This window comes from Armigeres subalbatus, chromosome 3 (assembly GCF_024139115.2).
Source record: "Armigeres subalbatus isolate Guangzhou_Male chromosome 3, GZ_Asu_2, whole genome shotgun sequence".
Classification (NCBI taxonomy): Eukaryota; Metazoa; Arthropoda; class Insecta; order Diptera; family Culicidae; genus Armigeres; species Armigeres subalbatus.
The window spans coordinates 168498561-168524450 of NC_085141.1; the positions used below are offsets into that span (position 1 = coordinate 168498561).

General features: G+C 39.6%; 2 protein-coding genes across 8 annotated transcripts in view; both read right to left on the reverse strand.

The window, feature by feature from the left end:
- The window catches only part of LOC134224943 (zwei Ig domain protein zig-8-like), a 951761-nt gene that overhangs the window by 465899 nt on the left and 459972 nt on the right, over positions 1-25890 (reverse strand). The window lies entirely within an intron of this gene.
- The window catches only part of LOC134224944 (histidine-rich glycoprotein-like), an 80537-nt gene that overhangs the window by 18524 nt on the left and 36123 nt on the right, over positions 1-25890 (reverse strand). Inside the window, exons 1-2 of one of the 2 annotated variants that reach the window (XM_062704599.1) lie at positions 5578-5740; positions 5467-5499 (exon numbers count right to left, since the gene is read on the reverse strand). The exons of the other annotated variant lie outside the window; for it this stretch is intronic. Of the exons in view, the coding sequence (XP_062560583.1) occupies positions 5467-5499; positions 5578-5599 (55 nt within the window). The 5' untranslated portion in view covers positions 5600-5740. Of the gene's footprint in view, positions 1-5466; positions 5500-5577; positions 5741-25890 lie in introns of those variants that run through there. 2 annotated transcript variants of the gene reach the window in all.

The following is a 25890-nucleotide window of genomic DNA, read 5'->3' on the forward strand; positions in this document are numbered from 1 at the left end:
TTTCGATTCCATCAAAAACAAAGCAATGAAAAGGAATTTGGTTTGTTTCTTATTTTTGTGATTTTTTTCACCAAAAGGCAAAAAGAAGCGACAAGATTGGTGTTGTATTTCTTTGTTTTGCGATGAGATGAATATATGTTCAGTGAGATTGAAATCGGAACAGTTCCCCTATTTGAGCTCTAGCAGTTGGTATGGAATCAATTAGCGAGAAATTGTTCAAGAAATGTCTCCTAGCCAGTGCCAGATGTTAGGTGAGTTCCTGTGAGGGGGAGGGTTCGGTGCATGGCCCTTGCCGTCACAAATCCTTATGAACCTTTTTTGTACATTTAGGGAGACCCGAAAACTGTCGACCCCGGGGCCCCTTCCAGCTAAATCCGGCCCTGATCCTAGGAGAGTTGTATTATATTGTAATTGTAATATTGTTGATGAACTTATAAAGCCGTTACAAAAATTTAATCACCATTTTGTCCTACGGGTCTCCGAAAGGTCAAGGGGGGGGGGGAGGACAATAAAAAATAAATATTTAAATATTAAAAATCAAAAAACTCCTAGGATTTGTTAAAGATTGTTTTGAAAACCCTCAAACTAATCCGAATTTTATTTTGCTGACCCCTCAAAATATTATTCTTTTGGCAAAAAATCCGAGGGGGGGGACAAAATAGTTTTTAAATATTTAGTATGGCGAACATACAAATTATTCATGAAACGTCTGTTGAATGACGGCAAATCTAAGAATTATTTAAGTGGGTGGAAGTTCCATAGAAGTTCGGTTTATGGGCGGAGAACTGTTCAAGGATTGACTCGAAGGAGAGCGAACACATGACTAATATTTGAAATGTCTTAGTATTAATGACAAATCTGCAGCATGGAAACACTGCATTCAAAGTGAGCGGAAGCTAAAAAACAGGCCAACTTCCAGTTGAAATGTAGAATAATAGGAGAATAAAAAGAACTCTAATGGGAGGAAATATGTTCAAGAAATATAATCCCAGAAGGGTAAAAAAGAATAATCTCGTAAATGTCTTTGAAACAATGTAAAATGTTTTCCATTTCAAGCTTGCAAATCAGTTTATGGACAGGTATTTCTTTATGAAGCATTCAAAGTCGGTATAACTTCATACGGATTTATTTGATTTTAGTAAAATCAGGCATGGGAAAAATCAAATTTTCAAATAATCGAGGATGAGCAACACTCTCATGCGATCACAAATCCAAATTATCAATTGATAAAAACTCGCTGGCGAGTGAGAATCGTTCGACAATTGTATCTCGATTTAAGCACTTACCGTTACTTTTTGAACTTATTTCTCTACCTAACAATAAAACACAATGCCAAGCATCAGAATGACCTTCATAAACCTTCAAGGTTTAAATTTAATTGATAATTTTGTGTTTATTATCAATTGATTCCAAAATTTGAAAAGTCATCGCCAAGGAAAACTGGCCTACTTTTCACACCTGAGATGTTATCAAATGATAACTCCAATCATTATCGTGTGAGAATGATTCAACACAACCCTGAGTAAAATGGAAGTCTTCCAAGTCTATGGGCATTGTTCAAAACATGCATCCTATAGAAATGAAAATCCACAAAAGAAATTCATCAAGCAGTCTTATAACGAATACAACATCATAATTGAATGGAGATGTCACTAGTTCGATGTATATTCTGAATTCGTGCTTCTACAAATTTCATTGCTCTGCATATGTTTTTTTTTCAATTTAGATTTAAAACTCTGTCTAATTAGAACTTTACTAGCTTTCATATGCCATTTTTTTCAATTCAATGCTCCTCTTCTTATTTTTCTTCTTATTAAGATTACATCCACCACTGGGACATTACCGCCTCTCAGCTTTATTCAGTATTCATTAAGCGCTTCCATATTTGTTAATTGCGAGGTATCTAAGCCAAGTTATTATTTTTGCATTCGTACATCATCATGATACTTTTATTTCACTCCGGAAATTTCCTTAATCGGACCGGCAATCGAGTCCACCCACCTTCAGCATGGTCTTGCTTTGTAGCCGCGTATCTTACCGCACAGCTTAGGAAGACCCCACAGGTTTCAAACCCTGCTAATATTCTAGCATTTGTTGTTCGGATCGGTATAGTTCGGATAGTACCAGAAATATTTATTTAATTAAATTTTTATATTTTATTAAATTATAACAAAGCGCCAGGATTCAAACTTTTTAATAACCAGCTCTTGAATTGCCATGACAATAGTTTTGCTAGACACTTTAGCGCGCTTATTTAATAGTACCTTTATTATGTGATATAGCGTAATGGTGGCTTCGAATTATTTTATCAGTACCGTCGTGCGGGGCTTCTTTTGACTTCAGGGGCTACTTTGGATTTTGGATTTTCTGAAAAAATTAGGCAAAAAAATACCAAATTTGAAACAGAAAGTTAGCATCCAACTATCAACAAGACACCCGAATGGTAATAATGGCGAGTTGATAGTAATTGATGTTACAATTCTTGTTGTACAATGTCCAAAGTAGCCCTCGATTTGGTATACGTCTTCGCGAGAGTTGTAGCAAACATTATCATGAAAAACTTTGTCGAAGACACAAAGTTCGTAATTTCATTACATTTGGAGATTTATTGCTTTTTATGCCAATAAGCTTTAAACATGTTCGACGTACAAGCGTAAAAGCACATGGAGGCGCATGGTGCATTGGTTCTTTTTGTGATGAGAAATTGATTTCTGCTTTGCGTAGTAGGAAATGGTTTTTAATGAAACATTCTTTACATTCGCCTTAAGCTCTACAGTTCAGGTAGTAATTTAAAGTTTATTACTTATACTTTGTTATACCTATGAGATTGACTGCCACAATTTTCCTGTTGTCAAGTTAAATCAAATGTGACTAAAAAATGCCATATTTTTTTTTTAAGTCGCAATAGCCACCAAACAGCATATTTAAGTTTTATCTGAAACTTGCTTAAAAAAAATGCAATACATGTATAAATGATAATGAAAAAGATATAAAGATATGGTTTTCAGCATTAAACGTAAAAAATCTTCAAAAGTAACGCAATTACGAACTTGGTGTCTTCGACATAATTTTCACAACTATTACAAAGATTCAAACCTTATATGTTGTGACGTGAAAAAAAAAATTCATCTAACTTTTAGAGAGATTGATCAGTAAGACACCATTACGCTAAATTGCATGATAAAAATACTTTTAAATAAACGCGCCTTAAACACGGTTTTAGCCAATGTGTAGTGGGCAGTTGAATAGGGTAGCTGCAAGCTTTTCCGCTAAGAATCCGGCTCTGGTAATTCGCATGAAACCCAACGAAAACGACAATCATGTGTTGTAGCTCCATAATATGAAAATGTCGGCTCTGTGGATGCTCCCTGATACGAAGGAGGTATATTGAAGAAAAGTTGTATTCATTGGTATGCGTGCTTATGGAAGTTATCGAATCTCTGACGGGAATATCTGTCGAATCACTATCAAGGAAGCACAATAATAAACAGGCATTTTAAACATATCTGTATAAATTCTACTTGAAATGTTTTATTTTATATTTGACACATATCTGATGCATTTGGTAAAATAATGAAAATTTAACCTTAGAATAATTTTTAAAATATGTGTCCAATATATGGATTGCATAAAAGGATTCCATATTAGAAATAAAAATAAAATTTGAACAAATTCTTTTTATTCCAAACTAATTTATCAAAGGCATACCAATCAAAAGAACCTCAACGTTAAGGACTAGCCTTCCAGATTCTAGAAACTAAATTCACTCGTGTTTTCAAAGACACCACACTCAATACGAAAGCATCGCATAACTGTTGTTTTTATTACTATGCAGCAAAGCTGGAAAAGATGATCATGCGACACTTCCGCGTTTGAGTGTTCTTGAAATCGCGAGTAGATTAAAAATTGGATTCCGGGAGGCTTGCCCAGCCACACACAAGATTTGAAATGCTGTAACGATCGCTTAATGGGGACTTTTTGGGATCATTTATCAGTTACTCCTCATTTTTCATAGATTTTGCCGCTTTCTAAGATGAGCCTTATCTGCTCAAAATTGATCCGTATGATTGATAGTTTTTGAATGGTTGACTTAAAAGCCGAAAACCATAACAATCAAACCTGTAAACGAAAGCTTTTTTTGTGGGTTATACAAATCTTTTAAACACTGCGATTAATTTCGTTTAGTTTTTGGCTATGTTTAAATAATTTTAAAGCTTTTAGGTACTAACAAAAACTGTTTCACTTAAAAATTGTTTTTCTGCAAAATTATAGAATTTATCATCAATATCCGTAAATACATTAAATTAAATTTTTTTTTGTTCCCTGGATATGTGAGTAATATAATATGTTAGTTTGTCTTACAGCAATCATAGTACTGAACTATCCAGAGGAGAAGAATAAATAACAGTATAATGATTTTGCAATTTTCATTAAAAGTCCTAGAACAATGACTTTTAAAGGAAACAATATTTGTAAGCTATAAAATCAATTAAATATACACGAGGTGAACCGGGCTAGGGCCGAAAACCTCGATAAAAAGACAATAATAAAAATAATAATATGTAATTATAATAAAATATAATAAAGCATAACGAAATTAATCGCAATATTACAACTTGTGAAGCTCATTTACACGCGGTTGCTATGGTTCTCGGCGTTAACCTGGAATCAAAAAACACTAAATTGACTTAAGCCACATTAAAATTGTATCCACAAAAACTGAAAATATAAATAAAGGCTAATGATGGGGGTCCCGTAGCGTAGTTGGCTACATGTTCGCCTCATAAGCGAATGGTCATGGGTTCGATTCCCAGCCCCTCCACCAAACCCTTGCCAGTCGCCAGAAGCGCAGTCCGTACGGTGGCGTTTTGGGGAACGCGCCTCATCGACACGGCTGCCTGATGACGACTGACAGACCTGTTCTTCTCGGAGGCATTCCTCCAACGTTCTTCGATTAATGGCAACCGAACATAGTAACGATCACTGGATTCACCACATGGACAAATGAACACAATAGACTCACGATTATATGGACTGGCAACGACAACAATAACGAATTATGGACATTTAAAAATAGATTCTGTGTGGACTTAGCAGAGTACCACAGTAGATCACGGCACAGTAGCGGTTAAGAACACAGGGTGCCTACCAAATAAATATACGATTAAAAAAAAATAAAGGCTAATTTCTGTATAAGAATTGTGATTTTAGGCAGACCTGTTGAACTACTGACACTTTCTGAAAATATGTAGAGTTCTACTCTATATTTGTACACCTTTCGCTGAGCTATGGAATATTCCATCACTTGTTATAAGACGAAAATCGACACAAACACGGAATGAAATTTACTAATGTTATTATTATTCTTCCTTTTCTCCTCAAAAATTGATTTTAAAATAAAACACTCTATCACTCCATATCACCAATGAAAACATTTTGAACTAAGCCAATTTTATTCGTACTCACCCATCATGCGGCTTCGGATGCTTGTGTCCATATCTGTGAAGTATCGGAAAATCCCAATCAATTTCACTGCCGAAATAATTCACATTTCAATCGAACACAGTTGGCACATACCCGTACGCTTGGTGGTGTCCATATCCGTAGCTGCGCGGCTCGGGATGATCACTGGCCGCAACGTCCTGATCTTCGTCACAGACCGTTTCCGTTTCGCCGTTCACTCCTACGATATCGGTACAAGTAACAGCTCGTTTAGATCTTGCCGCCGCAACTTCACTGGTACCTGTGCTAGTGTTGCTGTCGACCGTCGTCGTTGTCGTTTTCGTTTCACTATCGACAGCATCCTTCTCGGTAAGCTCCAGGGTATGCACTACTTGATCTTCACCATCGACCTGATCGGTCGTAACGACACTTTGTGTGGCACGCGCTTGCTCTGCACCAGCATCCTCCTGCAGCTCGAAGGATGGAGCCGAGGATGCCAGCGTCGCAACCAGAGCAACCACTATCACAGCCGCGAGTTTCATTTCCGTTCTTCCGTCTCCGTGAATATTTCACAGACCACAGCACTACACTAATGAAATGAGAGCCATATCACGGAACAGGTGGGCTTTTATTGACTTCTGGCGTTGCAAATCGATCAAAGATCAATGTGCACTGAACAACCATTCTTATTTCCCTGGAAAATGAACGGTATTGATATCGTGACTCTCACAAGGATTTTGGATTTATTGAAAGTTTGCATCAGTGCTATACAACCGTCGATGATTACTAAAGTAGATAAGACATCAAAATATAATTTCGGTTCATTTTTATCGACCATTTTTTAAAATTATTTATTCCATGGTTAAAGAACAACGCAACGCAACAATGTATCTAGACCAACTTTTGAAAAGGGCGTAACAGCCAAAATTTATTCCTTCTGATTCTTTGTCCATATATTTAACTTTATATGTAGACGAAGAATCAGAAGGAATAAATTTTGGCTGTTACGCCCTTTTCAAATGTTGGTCTAGGTATGTCAATGTATCAAATTTCAACGTAGTACATCTGACTCTAAAAATCATTCATCGCGCAAATGAAGGAAGAAAAGACAGCCACCTCAAATGTGAATTGTTCGAACATTGTTTTGGTCAGTGTCACTGACCAGCATGCATACGACCCTTGGCGCTAGCAGGAACCGAATTGCCGAATGTTTATACTTTGCACAGCACAGCGGAGTTGGTTGAACTGTGGAATGCAATGTTTTGCTTGCATGCATTTTCCGATGTGTTTACAAAAAGTGCTTACTGAATTTCGACATTTGCGATGGTTGCGCGTGCCGGTACATCAGGTTTTATTTTTATTGTTTCTATTATGCCAAGAACTTTTCACACCGTGAAGATATTTTCATATCGAGAGATTTTCTGGCGCTGTATGCCTTGCATGCCTTTGAATGACGAAGTTCCTCTTTGCAAGTTTCCCAAAGCCGCCCACCTTCAACATGGATTTCCTTTCTAGCCGCACAATTTACTGACTGTACATAATCAACATATTTTCACTACTTGAGGGAGAATTTTAAAAAATATCAGAAAGTTTTTATTCTTGTTTGTTGGAATTTATTTTTATCGAGTTGGGGACAGAGGGATGAGATGCTGTGGTCGAAAATGTATTAATGTTGAAAAGGAAGGAAACAGTTGAAAATATTACAATAATATTTTCATATCATGTTCCAAATATGTTTGTTTGTAAAATGTTAAACTTCTTTCTCCAATTAATTGAGAACTAATAACACTATGATTTTGATTCAACTTGAATTAAATTGTTATATTTTTGTTATAATTATTCTTTTCTATTCTATTTGGATTCGAAGTTATAATTATTAGGATAAGGGCTCGCTATTCTTTCATCGACCGTTATTTTATATATTATGTATTTATATATTATATTTATATTTATATATTATATATTTTCATATATTTTTTATAACTTAGTCTACAGTGACTACCGAAAATCAAATAGAACATTTATGCATAAGCCGAAAATTAAGAATAAGCCATCTTTAATGCTTACGGAATAAAGGTAGCGTCGAAATAGCATCTGATCATTACCTCCTCATCGACGAAATACGCCTACGAATTCGAAGACAGTTGACGAGACAAGTTGGACGACGGTTCAACACACGGCGACAGAAAGATGTCATGGTGAAAAGGTTCTTCGTTGAAGAACTGTAATCTTGTGCTGCAGACATTCCTGAAGATGGCAGTGCAGAAGATCAGTTATTGAGGGTCTATCACCAATCCGAATAGCGACACCCGGACTTGCGACACTTTTGACGTAAACTACGTCTAAGGGGAAGACTCGGATACAGGGTGACAAATGAAAATTTCCAAATTTGAGACCGTCACGAAATCATGTAAGATTTTGAACTTTAATAGCGCCTTTATCTTCCGATGGATTTTTGAGATTTATATATCAATCGACTCGAAAATTCTCTACCAATTTGTCAGTTGTATTGAAACTTTGGGTTATGAATGTTAAAATAGGGTATCGGATCATTTTGGCAGCAACCTCTTTTCTTGTCCGCAAGAGTTTCGTTTCGGCCGTCGCCGTTCAGTGCGGTTGGCTTTTGGACTCTCCTTTTTGTGCGGTGTTTCGCACAAAAAGTAGAACAATGGAGCCGGACCAGCGATCGCGGTCGAAACAAATGTAACAAAAATGCGTAATGTAGTGCATGGTGTATGAAAAGTGATCCAGATAGGGGCATGTTTGTGCAGGCATGAGACGATCAATTGTTATCAATGCCAATGCCCTTGCTAGTAATGCAATCAATTTATATTAAAAAACGACTTTGGAAAATGCATTTTTTTGCAAACTGAAAACTAATAAGGCCGTTACACATATTTATTAAAAATTATGGTCTCCGCAAAGTCAAGGGGGGGAGGAAATTTTCTTCTTCTACTTCTACTGAATCGAGCGGCATGAAAATTTGAATGCAGAGGTTTTTGGGGCCGGGGAAGTTTCTTAAGATGGTTAGAGACCCCTCTCCTCTTTGAAACCTGGCTCATATACAAATGAAACACCAATTTCATCATAACTCGAGATCAAGCAAATGGAAACAAATCTGGCGTGTGGAGGTTTTGGAAGAGAATACATGTTTCTGTGGTGGTTTGCAACGCCTCCTCCTTCTGGAAAGGGGGGCTCCCATACAAATGAACCAAAAATTTCTGCATAACTCGAGAATTAGTCAGAGAATAAATCAATTTTAGGCGAAGCAAAGTTCGACGGGTCTGCTAGTAAAAAATAAATATCAAAATGAAAAAAAAAATAAAATTAAAAAAAAACTCCTCGGATTTGTTAAAGAATGTTTTGAAAGTTCTCAAAATTTACCGGAAATTTTTTTGTTGCCCCTCAAGTTGTTATTTTTGAGCAAAATAACAATGTGGGTGAGACATATTTAAAAAAAATATTTATATCGGCCTAATAATATTTTGTCCAATAAAATGCGTGCCTGAATCAGAAGGATTTAACTTTGATTCAGGAAGTGTGAATGTACTTAAGATATTTTTATAATACGTGGGTGCGATAATGCGGTACTTATTGTACACCACAAAAGCTTCGGAACGCATACGTTCTTGAAACAGGCTATATGAGATACAATAGAGCTATCACCTTCTTGCTCCCTGATTCAAAAGTCTTGCAATGATATTAATAAAATGTTTGCACGAATACTTTATCCATAATGACACTCAGTTGGTAGAATCATACTCAAATCTGAATCATCGAGGTTTCATGCACGAGCTAACTCGCCTGCGGTTCTGTAGGGGAAGCATCGCGCTTGAGTTTCTCGGACAGAATCGCATCGCTTCGCTCACTCACCGAAAAATGATTTCGTTCTAAAAAGCGTCAAAACGCAATCGAGACGTATGTTTTGTTTATATATAATTATTAGCCATTGTTTTAGACGAAAAATAGTTAATTCAATGCATTCAGCAATGAAGAACACGTAAATATCATGCAATGATGCAAATTGCGATTCAAATCATGAGCAAATCTCTCGGACATAATTCCGATGGGATTTGACTCACGCATGGTTTGAATCGCCGATGAGATTTGAGATTTTGAGATTTTACCAACACTGCCAGACAGTAGGAGTTAGAATGTAATAACGCACACACTATCTTTTCCCGTCCGCAACGTTTACTACTCGCGCGCACCACAACCAAATTAATTGGGTTTTGGTACATGAATGACATTTTATGATTTCTAGTGATGCACGAAAAACAAGATATGCCTATGATTGGAATGTTTCTGAATAATAAATGTTGCAAACGGAAAACAGAATGCTTCCCTAGGGCTTCTTCTATTGAAATATTTCATCAAATGCTTCAAAACCCAAATGTAGGCAATTCGGATCCAAGAAAGGCATCATTACCACTAAGGACTAAATTTGGGTTTTCATAGTAAATTTTTTAAACAATTGTCGTATCCAACAATTTTCGTATCTTAAGATACGCTACTTTTCTTCGAAACCAGTGACATAAGTAATCAAATGAATTTTCTAAAAATATTCATGCATGATGGCACTACAATCCTCAATGAACAAAACTGCCTTATACGTAGTTTACGTTGGGCGGTTGTGTCTTGTACATAACACTTCTGATTTTTTACTTCCGACACTTTTTGTAACATTTTGAAAGGGTATATCGCTATGCTTATGACAAAGTAAACATTTACATAAAAGATTTCGAATATTTTTATCACATAATCGACAAGCATTTTAGTGGTTTTCATTTTTCTTGGAATATATACATTTGTAATTAATCATATGCGGTATTTCGAGAAATTTCGTTTCAGGGGGTTCGAAACGAAATTCCGCGGAAACGAAACGAAATTTCGAAAAAAAAAAAATCAAAAAATTGAGGATGATCAAACTCACCCGTGATCTTACTTCTAAATTATCAAATGATAAAAACTCGCCAGCGATTAAGATTCGTTTGAAAATTGTATCTTGATTTTCCCCTTCCTGCTTCACAATATCCGGGTAATCAGTGAAAAATGCTTGACACTTTTAATATCTTGGTAGCCAAATGGCTTCAGCGGGCGGTATCAAGATCGACAAAGGCGCACAGATCAAGAAGACAAAGCCTGCCTGCGAGTTCATGGAATGTCTCAAAAAAGTAGGCTGTAAGTCGAGGCACCGAAATCCTTATTTTTTATTCTTATGTGGAACCTGTGCCTCTAAACTGGACATCATGGCAGAAGCAGACACAGAGGCTCGTGGCAACGTAGTCGTCATAAAGAAACAAGAGAAGTCGATCGAAATCTAACTTGTCAACAGGTAAAGGCCACCACCCAGATCTTCCAAGTCCTTTGAACTACTCGGGGTGAACAGGATCCATAACTAAACTAATTGTTGTTCCACTCTTGGAAGGTTCAGGAAATTCATTTCCTGCCAAAGCATGAAATTGTCACAAATAGTTACCTTCAATTCCAAAACTGTTTTTACCTGGCTTTTCTGAAGTTTACTCTTCAAACCTTTCAAGAGATATGGCACCAGTTTCTAACCATCTTTTGATTGTGATTTTCAGAAAAGAATACGAATAATACAATAACTGAGTGAATAAATTCACGGCAATGCAGATTCGAAATTTGTCACTCAGTAATCGAATTATTCGTATACTTTTCTAAAAATCACAATAATTCGTGAATTCGTCAATTTACGGGTTGTTAGTTTGTTGATTAACTATTCATTTCATAAATTCGATTATTCTTTAGCTCGTTGAATCTTAAGTTCGTTATTTCAATTCTTCAATTCGTTAGTTCGTTGATTCGCTAATTCTTCATTTCCTTGATTTTCTATTTTATTATTTCGTTACTTCACCCAATTCATCAATTCGTTAGCCCATATACTCAATGTTATGTAAACTCAATATTATGGAACTACTTTCATTCAAAACATGAATGAACAAATCGTAATTTGATGGCCTAGAAACAACATTAATAAGGACTTGTTTATTTGAGGCGAAAAGCAAACAAAAACATCAAGCGCAAAACGAGTGAAAACTAATATCGCTTATGGAAAACAATACTTCGTCGTTCATTCATAAATGCCTCATGAAGGTTAAAAATACTCAATGCAAACGCATCAGAAATTCTGTAGCAAAAAAAGGCATACGCGTTTGACACACTACAATAACATTAAATGTGCAAAATACAGAAAATATCATTAGTGTGATCAGCATTTTAAGCGTCAGTTTTACAATATCATTACTGGCTGAAGATTCGAGCAAACTGCTACCCAATTATTTTGAAGCACCATAAGTTCAGTGATGATATGTTCACTAAACAATTGCCAAAACAGAATAGCAAAATTGATAGTTGACAACACCAAGAACCATTGCCTTATATAAGAAAAAGCTGAATACGTATATGAAACACAATCACAGTCATCCACTCGGCATTCGGCAAGGTCACCCAAGAGATATATAACACGTGACCTCACATGAGGAACAGTGCGAAACCCTGTGATTCGCTTACGTTAAGGTCTATGTCTTACACCCCATTATCGCAGTCAGCGCCTCACAATCCATTTTCAGCGCCACGCTTGCTCGTTGATTTTTATTCACTCCGTTGTTGGCTGCAGGTGGTCGAAAGTGTTTCGTGGAAAATTAGAATAAATTATTTCTAGGCTTCTGGTTTCCGGTAAGAAAAGCTACACAACAAAAGATCAATATTGCTCTTCGCTATTATTCTCCTCTCATTTCATCGCGTTTAGTGTTCATTTAGCTGATTGTTATTGTTATAAACGTCTGCAGTCTATCTGCTGCGTCACCGTGTAGCGGGCCCGGTCTTGTGCCACGGGATTTTCGGAAAATGGCTCCGCTCGATCGCAGAGCTCATTCACAATCTGTTCTGTTTGAGCCCAAATGGCAGCCAAGAAGGCCACTCGCTCACACAGTTGTAGTCCGCAGTGCGCGTTGCTCCTCCGGCCGACCGGGGGGATTTTGATTAATGTTCATTTGAATGATTAATGACTGTAGAGGGTATGATCTATTGCTGTCTCGTATCTAAATGAATAATTTATTATTGCGACAGATGGTGTAGATAGATGAAATACAAAACTCGCGAATAATCTCACCAAGCTTCATTGGCCTTCATTTGATCCATGGACAAATTTGTTCAATATTGTTACTGTTGAAGGTTGTACATTTTCGCAGCGCCTCAGTGGCATACATCCATCATCAACTTTACCACGGAAAATGTGGCTGAAGTTCAATCTCATAAGCCCAGCAATGAATCTCGTTAAACAGATTTGTTCGAAGAATTAAGCTATTTTCATCTAGATGGATTTGCCTTTGGCGATTATTGAACCTATCTTCTACAGGACCTTCGCTCAATCGACTGACCCCAGCCTGCACCCTTTGACCCAACTTCCCCAACTAGTAATGACTACTGAAACCCAGACAGGCTAATTTCCCTAATTAACCTCGACACATCGCGTAGAGACCAAAGCAAGTTTGTGATTTTGTGGTGGGAGGAAGGCAAACAAATGGTTATCCCTGGAAGCGAGTCAAGCTGTTTGCACTGGAAGCCGTACATGAAAGGCCCTGCGGTTGGAAATTCATCCATCAGCGTCACTGCTCGGGGAAGTAGGACTACATTGCCATCCAGTTTTCTTTGCACATGTTGCATTTCTTCTGTTTCTGGGTGAGGGAATTTACATTTTAGTTTCCAACAGCAGATGAGATGGGACCGTTGGACTTGATTTTTATTGGTGCTGACATCACGGGTGACGATGGGTCTAGACGGCGATGGGCGATTCTTTCTTCCATTGTTTGGTGGCCGGGAGATTAAACCGCTAAAAAGTTATTATGTTTATAAGTTAAGTCCGGTATTACCAGTTGTTGGAGGTGATCCATTTCCATCTTCTTGTAAAACTGCCCGTCTCCACGGCATTATTCAATAATGCAATTATGTGGTGTATGTTTGAAAAACAAATTCTCATCGTGAGCCGTGCAAACGAAGACCAAAACAAATTTTGTGAAAAATAACAATAACGAGCTATCTTCAGCAAGACCATGTGTTAGATAACTAGACCTCGTAAGATAGTATCGCGAACAAGTTGAGATTGAGAATATTGGTGATTCTCTATGATTCAGCAAATGTTGCTATAATGTTTTGTTTTGACTGTAAAGATTTTAATGAAGATTTTTCCCACCATAAATTGAAATGCTTTGCTGACCGATATCAGATAAAATCTAATAAAAATGTATCGAGCGCTTTTTTGATTTTCAATTTGGACGGAAATGGAGGCGCTTGGTAAACGGGTAGGATAATGTCGCGACGATGTTTTGCCTCTCGATTCGAGTCTCGAAGACATAAAATTTGTTTCCTGATTCAGAAAAATCAATGTTTTCCGTACAATTATATTTGTATTTCCAAAACTTCTTAGTCATATTAGGTCTAGTGTTGTTGCAGTAGTGTGGATGCCAACACAAAAGTAAAGTCGCTCAATTGTGTTACTTAATCTGAATTGAAGAATTTGTGTGTCTAGTCTAGAATATTTTCTGGCATTCCTGCTGTTTGATAATCCAATGATTCGGAAGATTGTATGTTATTGTTTTGTAAAATTCTGTGTTTTTTTTTAATATACGTGATTTTAGTGTCCACAGAAGATGGTCGAAGGCCAGTTAATCGACCAAAACGTCCGGACAGTCTGGCAAAGTTTTGTTTTGTCATCCATCCCAACCAGCAATTTCGCGGCGATTGATCCATTATAATCAATAATTCGAATAATAAAACTTTCCTAATAAATAAATTTCCCGACTAATTGATTTTTCTAAAACCTCCAGTGTTGCTACCGCTATCCTATGATAACCAGGAAGCGCGAGACAAAAGAACACGTTGACAGGCCGTTGAAGTCAAAAGGACGAAAGGTTGAAAGGACAAATGGTCGAAAGACAAAAGGTCGAAGGATAAAAGGTCGAAAGAGAAAAGGTCGAAGGGACAAATGGTCAAAAATGACAAAAGGTCGAAAAGGACGAAAGGTTGAAAGAACAAAACGTCAAACGTGACAAAAGGTCTGCAAATTTCTCATTCTTCCACTTTGATTGATGAGATGAGTTTATTACTTCTGCTTGAAGTTAAATGCATTTCACAAAATCCTAAAAAACAATACACCCAACTTGTTATCAAACTTGTTCTTGATCGACCTTTTATCCTCTTCGATCTTTTGTCTCTTTCAACCTTTTGTCCTTTCGAGCATTTGTCCTTTTAACCACTTGTCCTTTCGACCTACTGTCCCTTTATACGTTTTATCTTTTCGACGTTGTGTCCTTTCAGCCTTTTGTCTTTCGACCTTTTGTCGTAGGTTCGCTGTTTGCGACGTTCGGCAGGTACGGATTTTGTAGGACTATGAAGGAAGAGTCTAAACTCATCGTGAGTAGCAGAACTGTAAACACTAGGCCAAGAGCTGTTTATCCGAGTACAGAACAGACATTATGGCCGAACAAGTCATACGGCCGATCATAGTCGTTTGGCTGAAATGCTGTTTGACCGAGATGGCCGTTTGACAGAACGGATCGTTTGGACGAACTGGTGATTGGCCGATCGAATGATGATTAAGACAAACATTTGGCCACACAGGTTGTATGAAAGGTTAGGCAATTTTATAATAAGCCGAACATGTGGTATGGTCGAAAAAATCATGAAGACGCTTAGTCGATCACAGCTAGAAATGAGAATGAGAGGTGAGAATTTTTTTTTTTTTTTTTTGTCTTTATTATCGAGACTTTCAGCCCGAGGCTGGCTCGTCTCGTCGAGAGGTGAGAAGAAAAAAGTCAGAACTTGGAAGTGAGACGCATCACAATATTTCACTTCTCTCATCTCATAGTGAAAAGTGGGAAACGGAAAGTGAGAAGTAAAATGTCTCACTTCTCACATCTTGAACATCACTTCTCGTTTCTCATTCCGCACTTCAGTAATCTCACTAATCGCTCCTCCCTGATTACACAGGTTTGGCTTAACGAAATAGCCTATTCTGTCAAACGAACTTCTTCTTCTTTTACTTCAATGGCTTTGCATTCCACAAGGAACTTGGCCTGCTTTTAAACTTAGTATTCTATTAGCATTTCTTCAGTTATTAGTTGAAAGCTTCTCTTTGCCCACAGAGTCGGGAATTTTGTCCCATCCGAAAACATCATTGACTGGACCAAGAATCAACTCGCCATCTCTGGATTAGGAATCCTACGCCTACCCAAGGGAAGGGTCGGTTGGGCGAAAATAATTCAACCGAAAGTCTGAAAGTAGTATGGCCAAATATACAAATTGGCCAAACAAACTATTAGGTCGAAACCTATCTGACCAAAACTCATCTGCCAGAATATGGCATACGACCAAAAATGTCGATTGGCCGAATATGTCTTTTGGTCGAAAATGTCGTTTTGCTGAAATGGTCGTTTGGCAGAAATGTTCAATTGGCCGGAAATGTCATTTGCCAAACGGGTCAAACGCCTGAAAATATCGTATGGCCGAACAGGTCATATGGCATAGATAATTATTTGTTCGAAAAAATATTTTTTCCAAAAAAAACGGTTTATCCGAAACAGTCATTAGGCAGAAAGGGTTAATTGACCGAAAATGTAAATTGGTCAAACGCTCGAAAATATTGTTTAGGTTATATGCAAATGATGTCGTTTGGCCAAACAAGCCATTTGGCCGAGGTGATTTGGTCGAAATTGCAGTTTATTAATTTCGACTGTAGTTTTGTAACGACCCCTTGGTCGGCGCGTCGATAAATACGGTGTAGATACGGAACGATGTCATGCAGCTACAACCAACTCACGGACGAACGATTTGACAATCAGCTCTTTGGCACAAACACACATCGAAGGCAAGCTAAAACTGTTTGATGGTACATGCGAACGATTGTTTTGTTATTTAACGAGGAATTTTTATAAAACAAATTATTTTGCTAATAAGTATACTAGATATTATACAGCTAGCGCGTAGACTCAGGTTTGGTAAAATTGGATAGGGTAAGATAAATGAAAAGTGAATTTATGCCTAAAATTAATTTCCATAATGTTGAGATAGATCAACCAACCCACTGTAGACTGCATTAGAGGTCTGTTAGGTGCCGGTATATAAAAAGTCAGTTTTCTATATTCACGGCGAGGTCAGCTCGGAACTGGAAGCTAGCTACGATTCGTGGCTGTAGTGCGTTCTCACGTGTCATAATCCCCCAACTACGGTTTGCAACCACAATAATAATTAGACAAACTAAGAAACAAAAAAAGGAATAAGAATACTAAACGTAAGTGAAAACAATTTATAACTGACACTTATCTAATGAACTATGTTATTTGCAGAAAGTTTTTAATATACGATCTATTAATAAACTTGGAATTTCTTATTCCTTGTTGGTGCATGCCAACATTTTAAAAACTTTGTTTACGAACGCCAACTGGAGGTTGCAGTCAGGATGTCCAATAACTCCCACAACCATGAGGATCATCCAGGAACTCATGGTATGGCAAGTTCCACGCTAACAAATCGATGTAAAGTCTGTGGTTCGGACGACGGTCTGCAATGGCAATGCAACCTTTGCAGAAATTGGTACCATCCCGCTTGCCATCTTGATACCATCGGATAACGAAAACCCAAGGTTTGTGTGTCCATCGTGCCAGCCACTCACAGGCGCTCTGAAAAAGACATTCAGTGCTCCCACTACTGTAGTTCCTGTAAGTACAGTTCCTCTTGAGTACGTAAATATGTCGTGGTCGCAAATCTCTCCCGTCACGACTTCATCAATGCCGATGTACATACCGACAAGCACAGTTGCCTATTCGTACACCATGATTCCAAGACAGCCGATCGTTCCTTCGGCTCCATACGTTACACCAGGTCCCTCTAGTCATCTAGCTTTTCCGGGTACATTCCCTACGCTATCTAATCTTGCACAAGCCCTTCCAACGATTCACAATCCACCTTTACCCTCGATAGTTAGTCAATCATCTTCTGTACAGCAAAATGTCGTGCCAGTTACCGTCACATCCTTCGATGAGTCTTCTATGGCACAACCTCTGCAGTCGCTACATGATCCTCCTTCGCTCCCGTCTTTGAATCAACTTCCATCGATCCCGCAAGCAGTGATACATGCTGTTGTCACTGGGGAAGCTAGTATAGCACCACCGATGCCGCAACCGAGCCATCCAATGAACGCCAAGTCTCAAGGTTCATTGGATAACAGAAGCCGGAATTCAAAGGTTGCTAGTTCTAGATCCTCTACCAGACAAAAACGGATACAGTTGGAGTTACAACAGTTGGACGAAGAACGGAAGCTACAGGAAAAGGAAGAAGCAAATAAACGAGAGTATCTCCAAAAAAGATTCGAGTTATTAAAAGAATTTGCCAGTGAAACATCGTCAACTAGCACATATAGCATCGAAGAAGAAACGTCGAATGAAAAGGTGAGCAATTAGTTGCAACGCGAAACATCGAAAGTTCAAGAAGAACCATATCAAGCCCCTACATCTCGTCCAGTGGATCGGTCTGTTTTACGACAAGCCCCCGGGTTGCCACCAAAAGCCGCTGACGCCACTGTATGTCGTGACATATGCAGACCGTCTGCAGGACAGCAGAGCGTTGACGAAAACAGCCGAGCCCCACCTAGAAGCATCAGATTCGCCCAATCTAGTGTACGCGATTTCGATCCAGTGCAGCGATCTACTCCAAGACGACTGCAGATGCAACCTGAACAAGAATACAATCTTTCGCAAAGCCACGTAGCCGCCCGTCAAGCTGTCTCCCGCGAACTACCAGTCTTTAGCGGGTCTCCGGAGGAGTGGCCGCTATTTTACTCTACGTTCAACTCTACGACGGAACTATGCGGTTTCACGCAGGAAGAAAATTTGTTACGCCTTCAAAAATGCCTCAAAGGGAAAGCATTTGATGCAGTGAAATGCAGGCTTATGCATCCAGCAAATGTCCCTGGAATCCTTTCCACTTTAAAAATGCTTTATGGAAATCCCGAAGTAATTGTGCATAACCTAATCACAAAAATCAGTAGCGCTCCAGCGCCGAAGGTGGATAAGCTAGACACGGTTATTGAGTTTGCACTAACAGTGCAAAATCTTTGTGCAACAATTGATGCCTGCGAATTGGAAGAGTACTCGTACAACGTCGTCCTTCTCAGAGAGCTTGTAGATAAGCTACCTCCTCCAATAAAGTTAGATTGGGCCAAGCATCGCCATTCCCTTCAGGTAGTGCACCTTTCTGTGTTCGCTGATTGGCTCTACGATCTTGCGGAAACTGTTTGCCTAATTGCATCGATGCAGAGTACCCGTTCCGGTAAAAATGGATTAGCCTTTCTTATCTTGCACAGTGAAGAACCAAGTACAACTTCCTTTCAAGCTTCCAATAGTAATGCTTCTATACAAGAATTGACCGCGAAACTGTGCCACGCTTGCGGCGGTCGCTGCTCTGAGCTCATCAAATGCCAGCGATTCTTGGATCTCGCATACAACTCCAGGTGGGCCTTTATTAAAGAACATGGGATATGCAGGAAGTGTTTAAAGGACCAACAAGGTGCTTGTAAATCCCAGCAAATATGCGGAGAAAACGGATGTACATTCAAGCATCACCGTCTTCTTCACAACACTCAACGTGCCAATGCAACCGTTTTTGGAAATCAGCGATCTGCCACCGAATCAGGAGTTCAAGGTGGGAATGATCGAAATGAACGTGACTGCAATGCCCATCATAATTCTACCACTAAGATGCTGTTTCGTGTACTACCTGTTGTACTCTATGGACGTAATAGAGTCTTGAAGACCTACGCATTTCTGGATGATGGGTCAGCATTTACACTGATGGATGAAGCACTAGCTGCGGACTTGAACCTTGAGGGTGAACTCGAGCCTATTTGCCTGAGATGGACAGGAGATAAACACCGATACGAGAATAACTCAAGAAGGATCGAAGTTGAAATTTCTGGTACTGAAGAGTCCGCAAATAAGTACCGCCTGAGGGATGTGCATACAGTTCCGAATCTTGGTCTTTTCCGTCATTCCCTACAGATGAATAATCTTGTCCGACGATATCGTCACCTTGAAGGTGTGCCTGCTGAGTCGTGTAAAGATGTCCAGCACCGGCTTCTAATCGGAGGTAATAACGCCAACCTGGGCTATCCGCAAAAGGGTCGCGAAGGAGGTATGTTCGAGCCAGTGGCTACAAAGACGCGCCTTGGCTGGATCATCCACGGCGGATCAGATGGTGGAGAATTTTGTGGACACCACAACTGGTGCGCAGAACCCTGCTGTGAAAACATCGACGAAAACCTACAACGTGCAATGCAACAGTAAACCACTTGCTCTCCAGCGTTTCCGGTGTTTAGAAGCTAGAATGAAAAAAGACGTTGTCCTATCCGAAGTTTTGCGATCAAAGATAGAGGATTATTTAAAGAAAGGGTACATTAGAAAATTAAGCTTGGCTGAAATAGAGAAACCGAATTCGCGGGTATGGTACCTACCAATCTTACCTGTTTTTAATCCGAATAAACCCGGAAAAATACGCATTGTTTGGGATGCGGCAGCAAAAACCAACGGAGTGTCTCTCAACACAATGCTTCTCAAGGGTCCTGATCAGCTCACCTCCCTGAACTCTGTTCTTATTGGGTTTCGGGAGAGAAAGGTAGCAATTTGCGGAGACATCCGCGAGATGTTTCATCAAACAATTGTCGCTACCAAAGACCAGAATTGTCAACGCTTTTGTGGAAAGTAAGGCCAACCCATTCCGAACCTAGCATATATGTAATGCAGGTCATGACATTCAGTGCAACTTGTTCACCAAGCTGCGCGCAGTATGCCAAAAATATGAACGCGAAAGAGCACGAAGGTCAATTTCCAGCGGCGGCCGATGCGATAATTCGTAAGCATTATGTTGACGATATGCTAGCTAGTGTGGAGACAGAAGCTGAAGCAATACAACTTGCGGTGGATGTAAGACATATACACGCTCAAGCTGGGTACGAGATGCGGAATTGGCTGTCTAACTCATCCGCCGTCCTTGATGCATTGAATGCTGATAAAACCGGAGAGATTAGCCTGAATTTCAATTCCGATATGGTAACAGAAAAAAAATTGGGCATGTGGTGAAGCACTACGACAGATATCTTCACCTACAAGCTGTCTCCTAAACATGATCGTATACTGCTGGCCGGAAACCGAAAACCTACAAAACGTGAAATGTCACGTACACTTATGGCGATCTTCGATCCATTGGGGCTAATTTCCAACATTCTAATCTTTCTGAAGATTTTGCTACAGGAGGTTTGACTGGGATGATGAAATTCCGGATGTGCTAAATAACAAATGGAAATATTGGTTACAGATTCTTCCACAGATGAAAAATACAAGCATCCCACGCTGTTATCGTATTACGATCGGATTGGATAAAGGTACAAATATTCAATTACACACCTTCGTTGATGCCAGCGAGTATGCTTACGCTGCTGTTACTTATTTGCGTTTTGAGGCCAATGGAATAGTGGAATGTTCGATCATCTCAGCAAAAGCGAGAGTGGCTCCATTGAGGTTCATATCAATACCCAAATTAGAGCTGCAGGCAGCGGTCATTGGAGCTAGGTTGGCGGAAACAGTAGTGAACTCACTATCGCTCAAAATCAACGAACGCATATACTGGACGGATTCACGGGATGTATTATGCTGGATACGCTCGGATCACAGACGCTATTCACAATTCGTCGCATTCCGCGTGAGCGAGATTCTCGAAACTACTACGATCCAAAGTTGGAGATGGGTTAATACAAAGGACAATGCTGCTGATGATGCTACAAAGTGGCATCGACAACCTGATCTGGATAGTGAAAGCCGATGGTTCAAAGGACCACAATTTCTACGAAAAAACTCGAATGCGTGGCTGACTGAACCTTTTCATAGTAGCAGCACAAAGGAGGAGCTGCGTGCTCATCTGTTCCATCATGCGGGCGTTCCGGTTTCTGTGGTTTTAAACTTAAATTATTACGATTCATGGAGAAGACTACTTCGAGTGACATCTTGGCTGTTTATATACACAAGCAATCTTCGCAGAACTATTGGCCAGCAAAAAAGAAGGGATGGTTCTTTAACAATGACTGAACTAAAACAAGCTTCCGAATACCTTTACCGTCTAGTACAAATGGAGGCGTATTCCGAAGAGATCAACATACTTGCAAATTCACAAGAGCGCCAATTACCTAAATCCAGTTCAATATTTAATTTTTCCCAGTTTCTGGATAAACAAGGAGTACTAAGAATGCGAGGAAGAATAGCCAATTGTGAATATGCCACAATGGATTCAGGAAATCCTATAATACTACCCAAAAATCACCACGTTACGAAGCTCATCGTACAAGACTATCATGTAAGATATTATCATTCCAACCACGAAACGGTAGTTAATGAATTGCGCCAAGTCTATAAAATTCCAAAAGTAAGAGTAGTTTACAAAAGTGTAAGGGCAAGCTGCCAACAGTGCAAGAATCAGCGAGCCAAGCCGAATCCTCCGCTGATGGGCGACCTACCAGCTGCGAGGCTTGCTGCATTTACACAACCATTTTCTTTCATTGGAATTGATTATTTTGGGCCAATGTATGTTACGGTTGGACGAAGGCTTGAGAAAAGGTGGGGAGTATTGATCACGTGTCTGACTATAAGGGCAATTCATATTGAAGTGGCGCATTCACTGAACGCCGACTCCTGCATTATGGCATTAAGATACGCATCTTTAGTGATCGGGGTACTAACTTCATAGCATCTAGCAAAGAACTCAAAGCGGCATTGAACGAAATGAAACAAGATCGTGTTGTAAGTGAGATAGTTTGTCCTAATACTGATTGGGAGTTCTTACCTCCTGCGTCCCCACACATGGGTGGGAGCTGGGAACGACTGGTGCGATCCGTCAAAGCCAACTTACAGAAGATGAGACCTCAGCGTAACCCAACGGACGAATCACTACGAAATACTCTGATTGAAATTGAAAATACAGTGAACTCTCGTCCTCTGACGTTTGTGCCTGCAGAAGACCTTGATGCTCCAGTGCTCACACCAAACCATTTCCTTCTTGGATCATCCAGTGGTTTGAAACCAGCAACTAACTTGGTCAGCAGTAGCGGTGTCTTGAGGAGAGCATGGCGAGCATCCCAAGCAGAAGCAAATCTTTTTTGGCGAAGATGGGTTCGTGACTACTTACCAGAACTCACTAAACGATCCAAGTGGTTTTTTAAAGTCAAGCCCATTAGTGTAAACGACGTAGTGGTTGTAGTGGATCCCGGATTACCCAGAAATTGTTGGCCGATTGGTCGAATCATTTCTGTTAAGAAAAGTAAGGATCAGCAGGTAAGATCGGCTACGGTACAGACAAGGACAGGTATTTATGAGAGACCAGCCTCAAAACTAGCTGTTCTTGATGTTCGACGCGATGATTCAGTAAACCAGGAAGCCGGTATACTCGGGAATGTAACGACCCCTTGGGCGGCGCGTCGATAAATACGGTGTAGATACGGAACGATGTCATGCAGCTACAACCAACTCCCGGACGAACGATTCGACAATTAGCTCTTTGGCACAAACACACATCGAAGGCAAGCTAAAACTGTTTGATGGTACATGCGAACGATTGTTATGTTATTTAAAGAGGAATTTTTATAAAACAAATTCTTTTGCTAATAAGTGTACTAGATATTATACAGCTAGCGCGTAGACTCAGGTTTGGTAAAATTGGATAGGGTAAGATAAATGAAAAGTGAATTTATGCCTAAAATTAATTTCCATAATGTTGAGATAGATCAACCAACCCACTGTAGACTGCATTAGAGGTCTGTTAGGTGCCGGTATATAAAAAGTCAGTTTTCTATATTCACGGCGAGGTCAGCTCGGAACTGGAAGCTAGCTACGATTCGTGGCTGTAGTGCGTTCTCACGTGTCCCCCTACTACGGTTTGCAACCACAATAATAATTAGACAAACTAAGAAACAAAAAAAGGAATAAGAATACTAAACGTAAGTGAAAACAATTTATAACTGACACTTATCTAATGAACTATGTTATTTGCAGAAAGTTTTTAATATACGATCTATTAATAAACTTGGAATTTCTTATTCCTTGTTGGTGCATGCCAACAAGTTTAATGCTTCGGTGGCTTTTCAGTCTTGACAAAATCAAAACACTGTTATTTAATCTTGTCTTGTAACAGTGTTTTAATTTTGTCTGGACTGAAAAGCCATCTTCGAAGAAATTGCACTTCAGCCAAAATGTTTCGAAGAAAGGGTCGTTTGACTGGAAATGTCAACTGGCATGACAAATGCTGGGAAATGTGTACAATTGGTACATCACGAACCTGAAAGAATAAAACAGACCCCATTTTGCGGTCCATAGCCTTTAGGAAAGATCGGGTAACCAACCTCGGTTGTAACTATGGTCATATGCTTACAAGAATAAAGGGGTGGGGGTTGCTCCTGAAGCGAGCCGAGTCCTCTCTGGAGTGGCCTCAGCCATCTCCAGCTCCTAGGGAATGTGATATGGTCGGTGGAGAGAAGAACAAGCTCTACCTTAACTCTAATTTATTAATTTTAATTACGTGCTATATATACATTGTCAGGTAACTATCGAGAGGTAAATATTCATAATTATTTACCCGTCGATGAGCTGCCTGTTTTTATCATCCTAAACTACCTCGACGGGTAGTTGGTAAAGAACAATGTAGTGGTAGATCACCACACTCCTCTCCGGAGGTGCAAATCTGATCAAGCGTCTGTTGTCCATGTTAGGATCGGCTCACAACAGCATTTGTTCCCCATGTAAGGAGCCTCTGATCACCTTCCGAATACCAGCGAGGGTCTCTTGGCAAAACTGTGCACACTGAGCTGCATCGTGTTAGTATGGGGAAGGCAGTTCCTTAAACGCGATGTTGGGGTCGCAACCCTGGTAAGGTAGCCTACCACAGATTCCACAATTACCAAGGTAGACAAATGTCATTTGGCCGAAAAGTGTGGCGTACATTACTTAGATGGAAACAGTGAAATAATATGTAGAGAAGACGCATGAATCCTCATATAAAATATGGAAAACTTCAGTGGGCTGGTCACTTAGTGCAAATATCGGAAAAAAGAGTAGCGAAAACAATATTCGACATAGAACCAGATATAAACCGGCGACTACGTGGAGGGCCACGAACACGATGGCTGCAAGCGGTGAAATCGAACCTGGGCAGTGGGAAGGGTATCCTAAACGTTCAGGGGAACTGGAGGAATATCGCCCAAGAAGGGCGGTAATGGAGCTCTACAATACGCCATGCATGGGTCTATCGAGGATGCAGCCAAGCAAGTATCCAGGTATCCAGGTCATTTTGCCGATCGTGTCGTTTGGCTGAACCGGCCATTTGGCTGAACAAGTCATTTGGCCCAATAGGTCATTAGGTCGAAAATGTCGTTTGGCCAAAATGGTGGTTTGACAGCAAGTGCCAATTGGCCATAATTGTCACTTGGCCAAACGGATCATACGCCCGAAAATGTGGTATAGGTCATCAATGCCGTTTAGTCTAAAAGGTTGTTTGGCAGAAAAGACCATTTGGTCTAACGGGTAATACGGCTGAAAATGTAGTTTGACCGAAATGATCATATGGTCAAAAATGTCGTTTGTTCGGACGGATCATACGACCGTTGATGGCGTTTTACCGATCAATAGTAAATGTGAAAAGTGTGAAGTAAATTATAATAATTGAGTAGTTCGTAACCAGAAATGATAAATGCGAAGTGAGAAGTGAAGAATAAGGTCAAACGAGTACGAAGGTTTTCCTCAGCACACAGAACGGTCACGCAATTAATGGAGCGTTATTCTTCTTTGTGTGAGTGAGTTCATTAAAAAGCAAATGACTTAGTACTTGACCGATTGTGTTTCAATCAGCACGAAGAATGATGGCGTGATCATCAAAAATATGTTGTTCCGCTTTATCCGATCGGTGAGTCTGTTAATTAGTACGCGTTCGATTGTCTTTCCGGAAATTTTGATCAAACTACACGCGACATTCGACGTTTTCACGGAAATGGCTATATTCCTGCGTATTCCTGACTAATTCTCAATCTGCAGCTAGCAATAATCGGCAAATTTGTTCTAGTTTTTGGGGAAAGCATAAACCATGATGAAACTACACATCACAAATAAAGACCTAAATGTAATTTTCAGCCAACCGTTTCGTCAAAAAGACATTTTTGGTCAAATGGCCCTTTCAGCCAAATAACAATTTAAGCCAAACGGCGTTTTCGGGAGAATATAACTTTCAGCTATATGATTAAATCAAATTTTGTTTGGTCAAATGACATTGTTGGCCATATGTAAGCCCACTGTATGACCCGTTCAGCCAAATGACCCTTCCGGCAAAACGAACAGTTAAGCC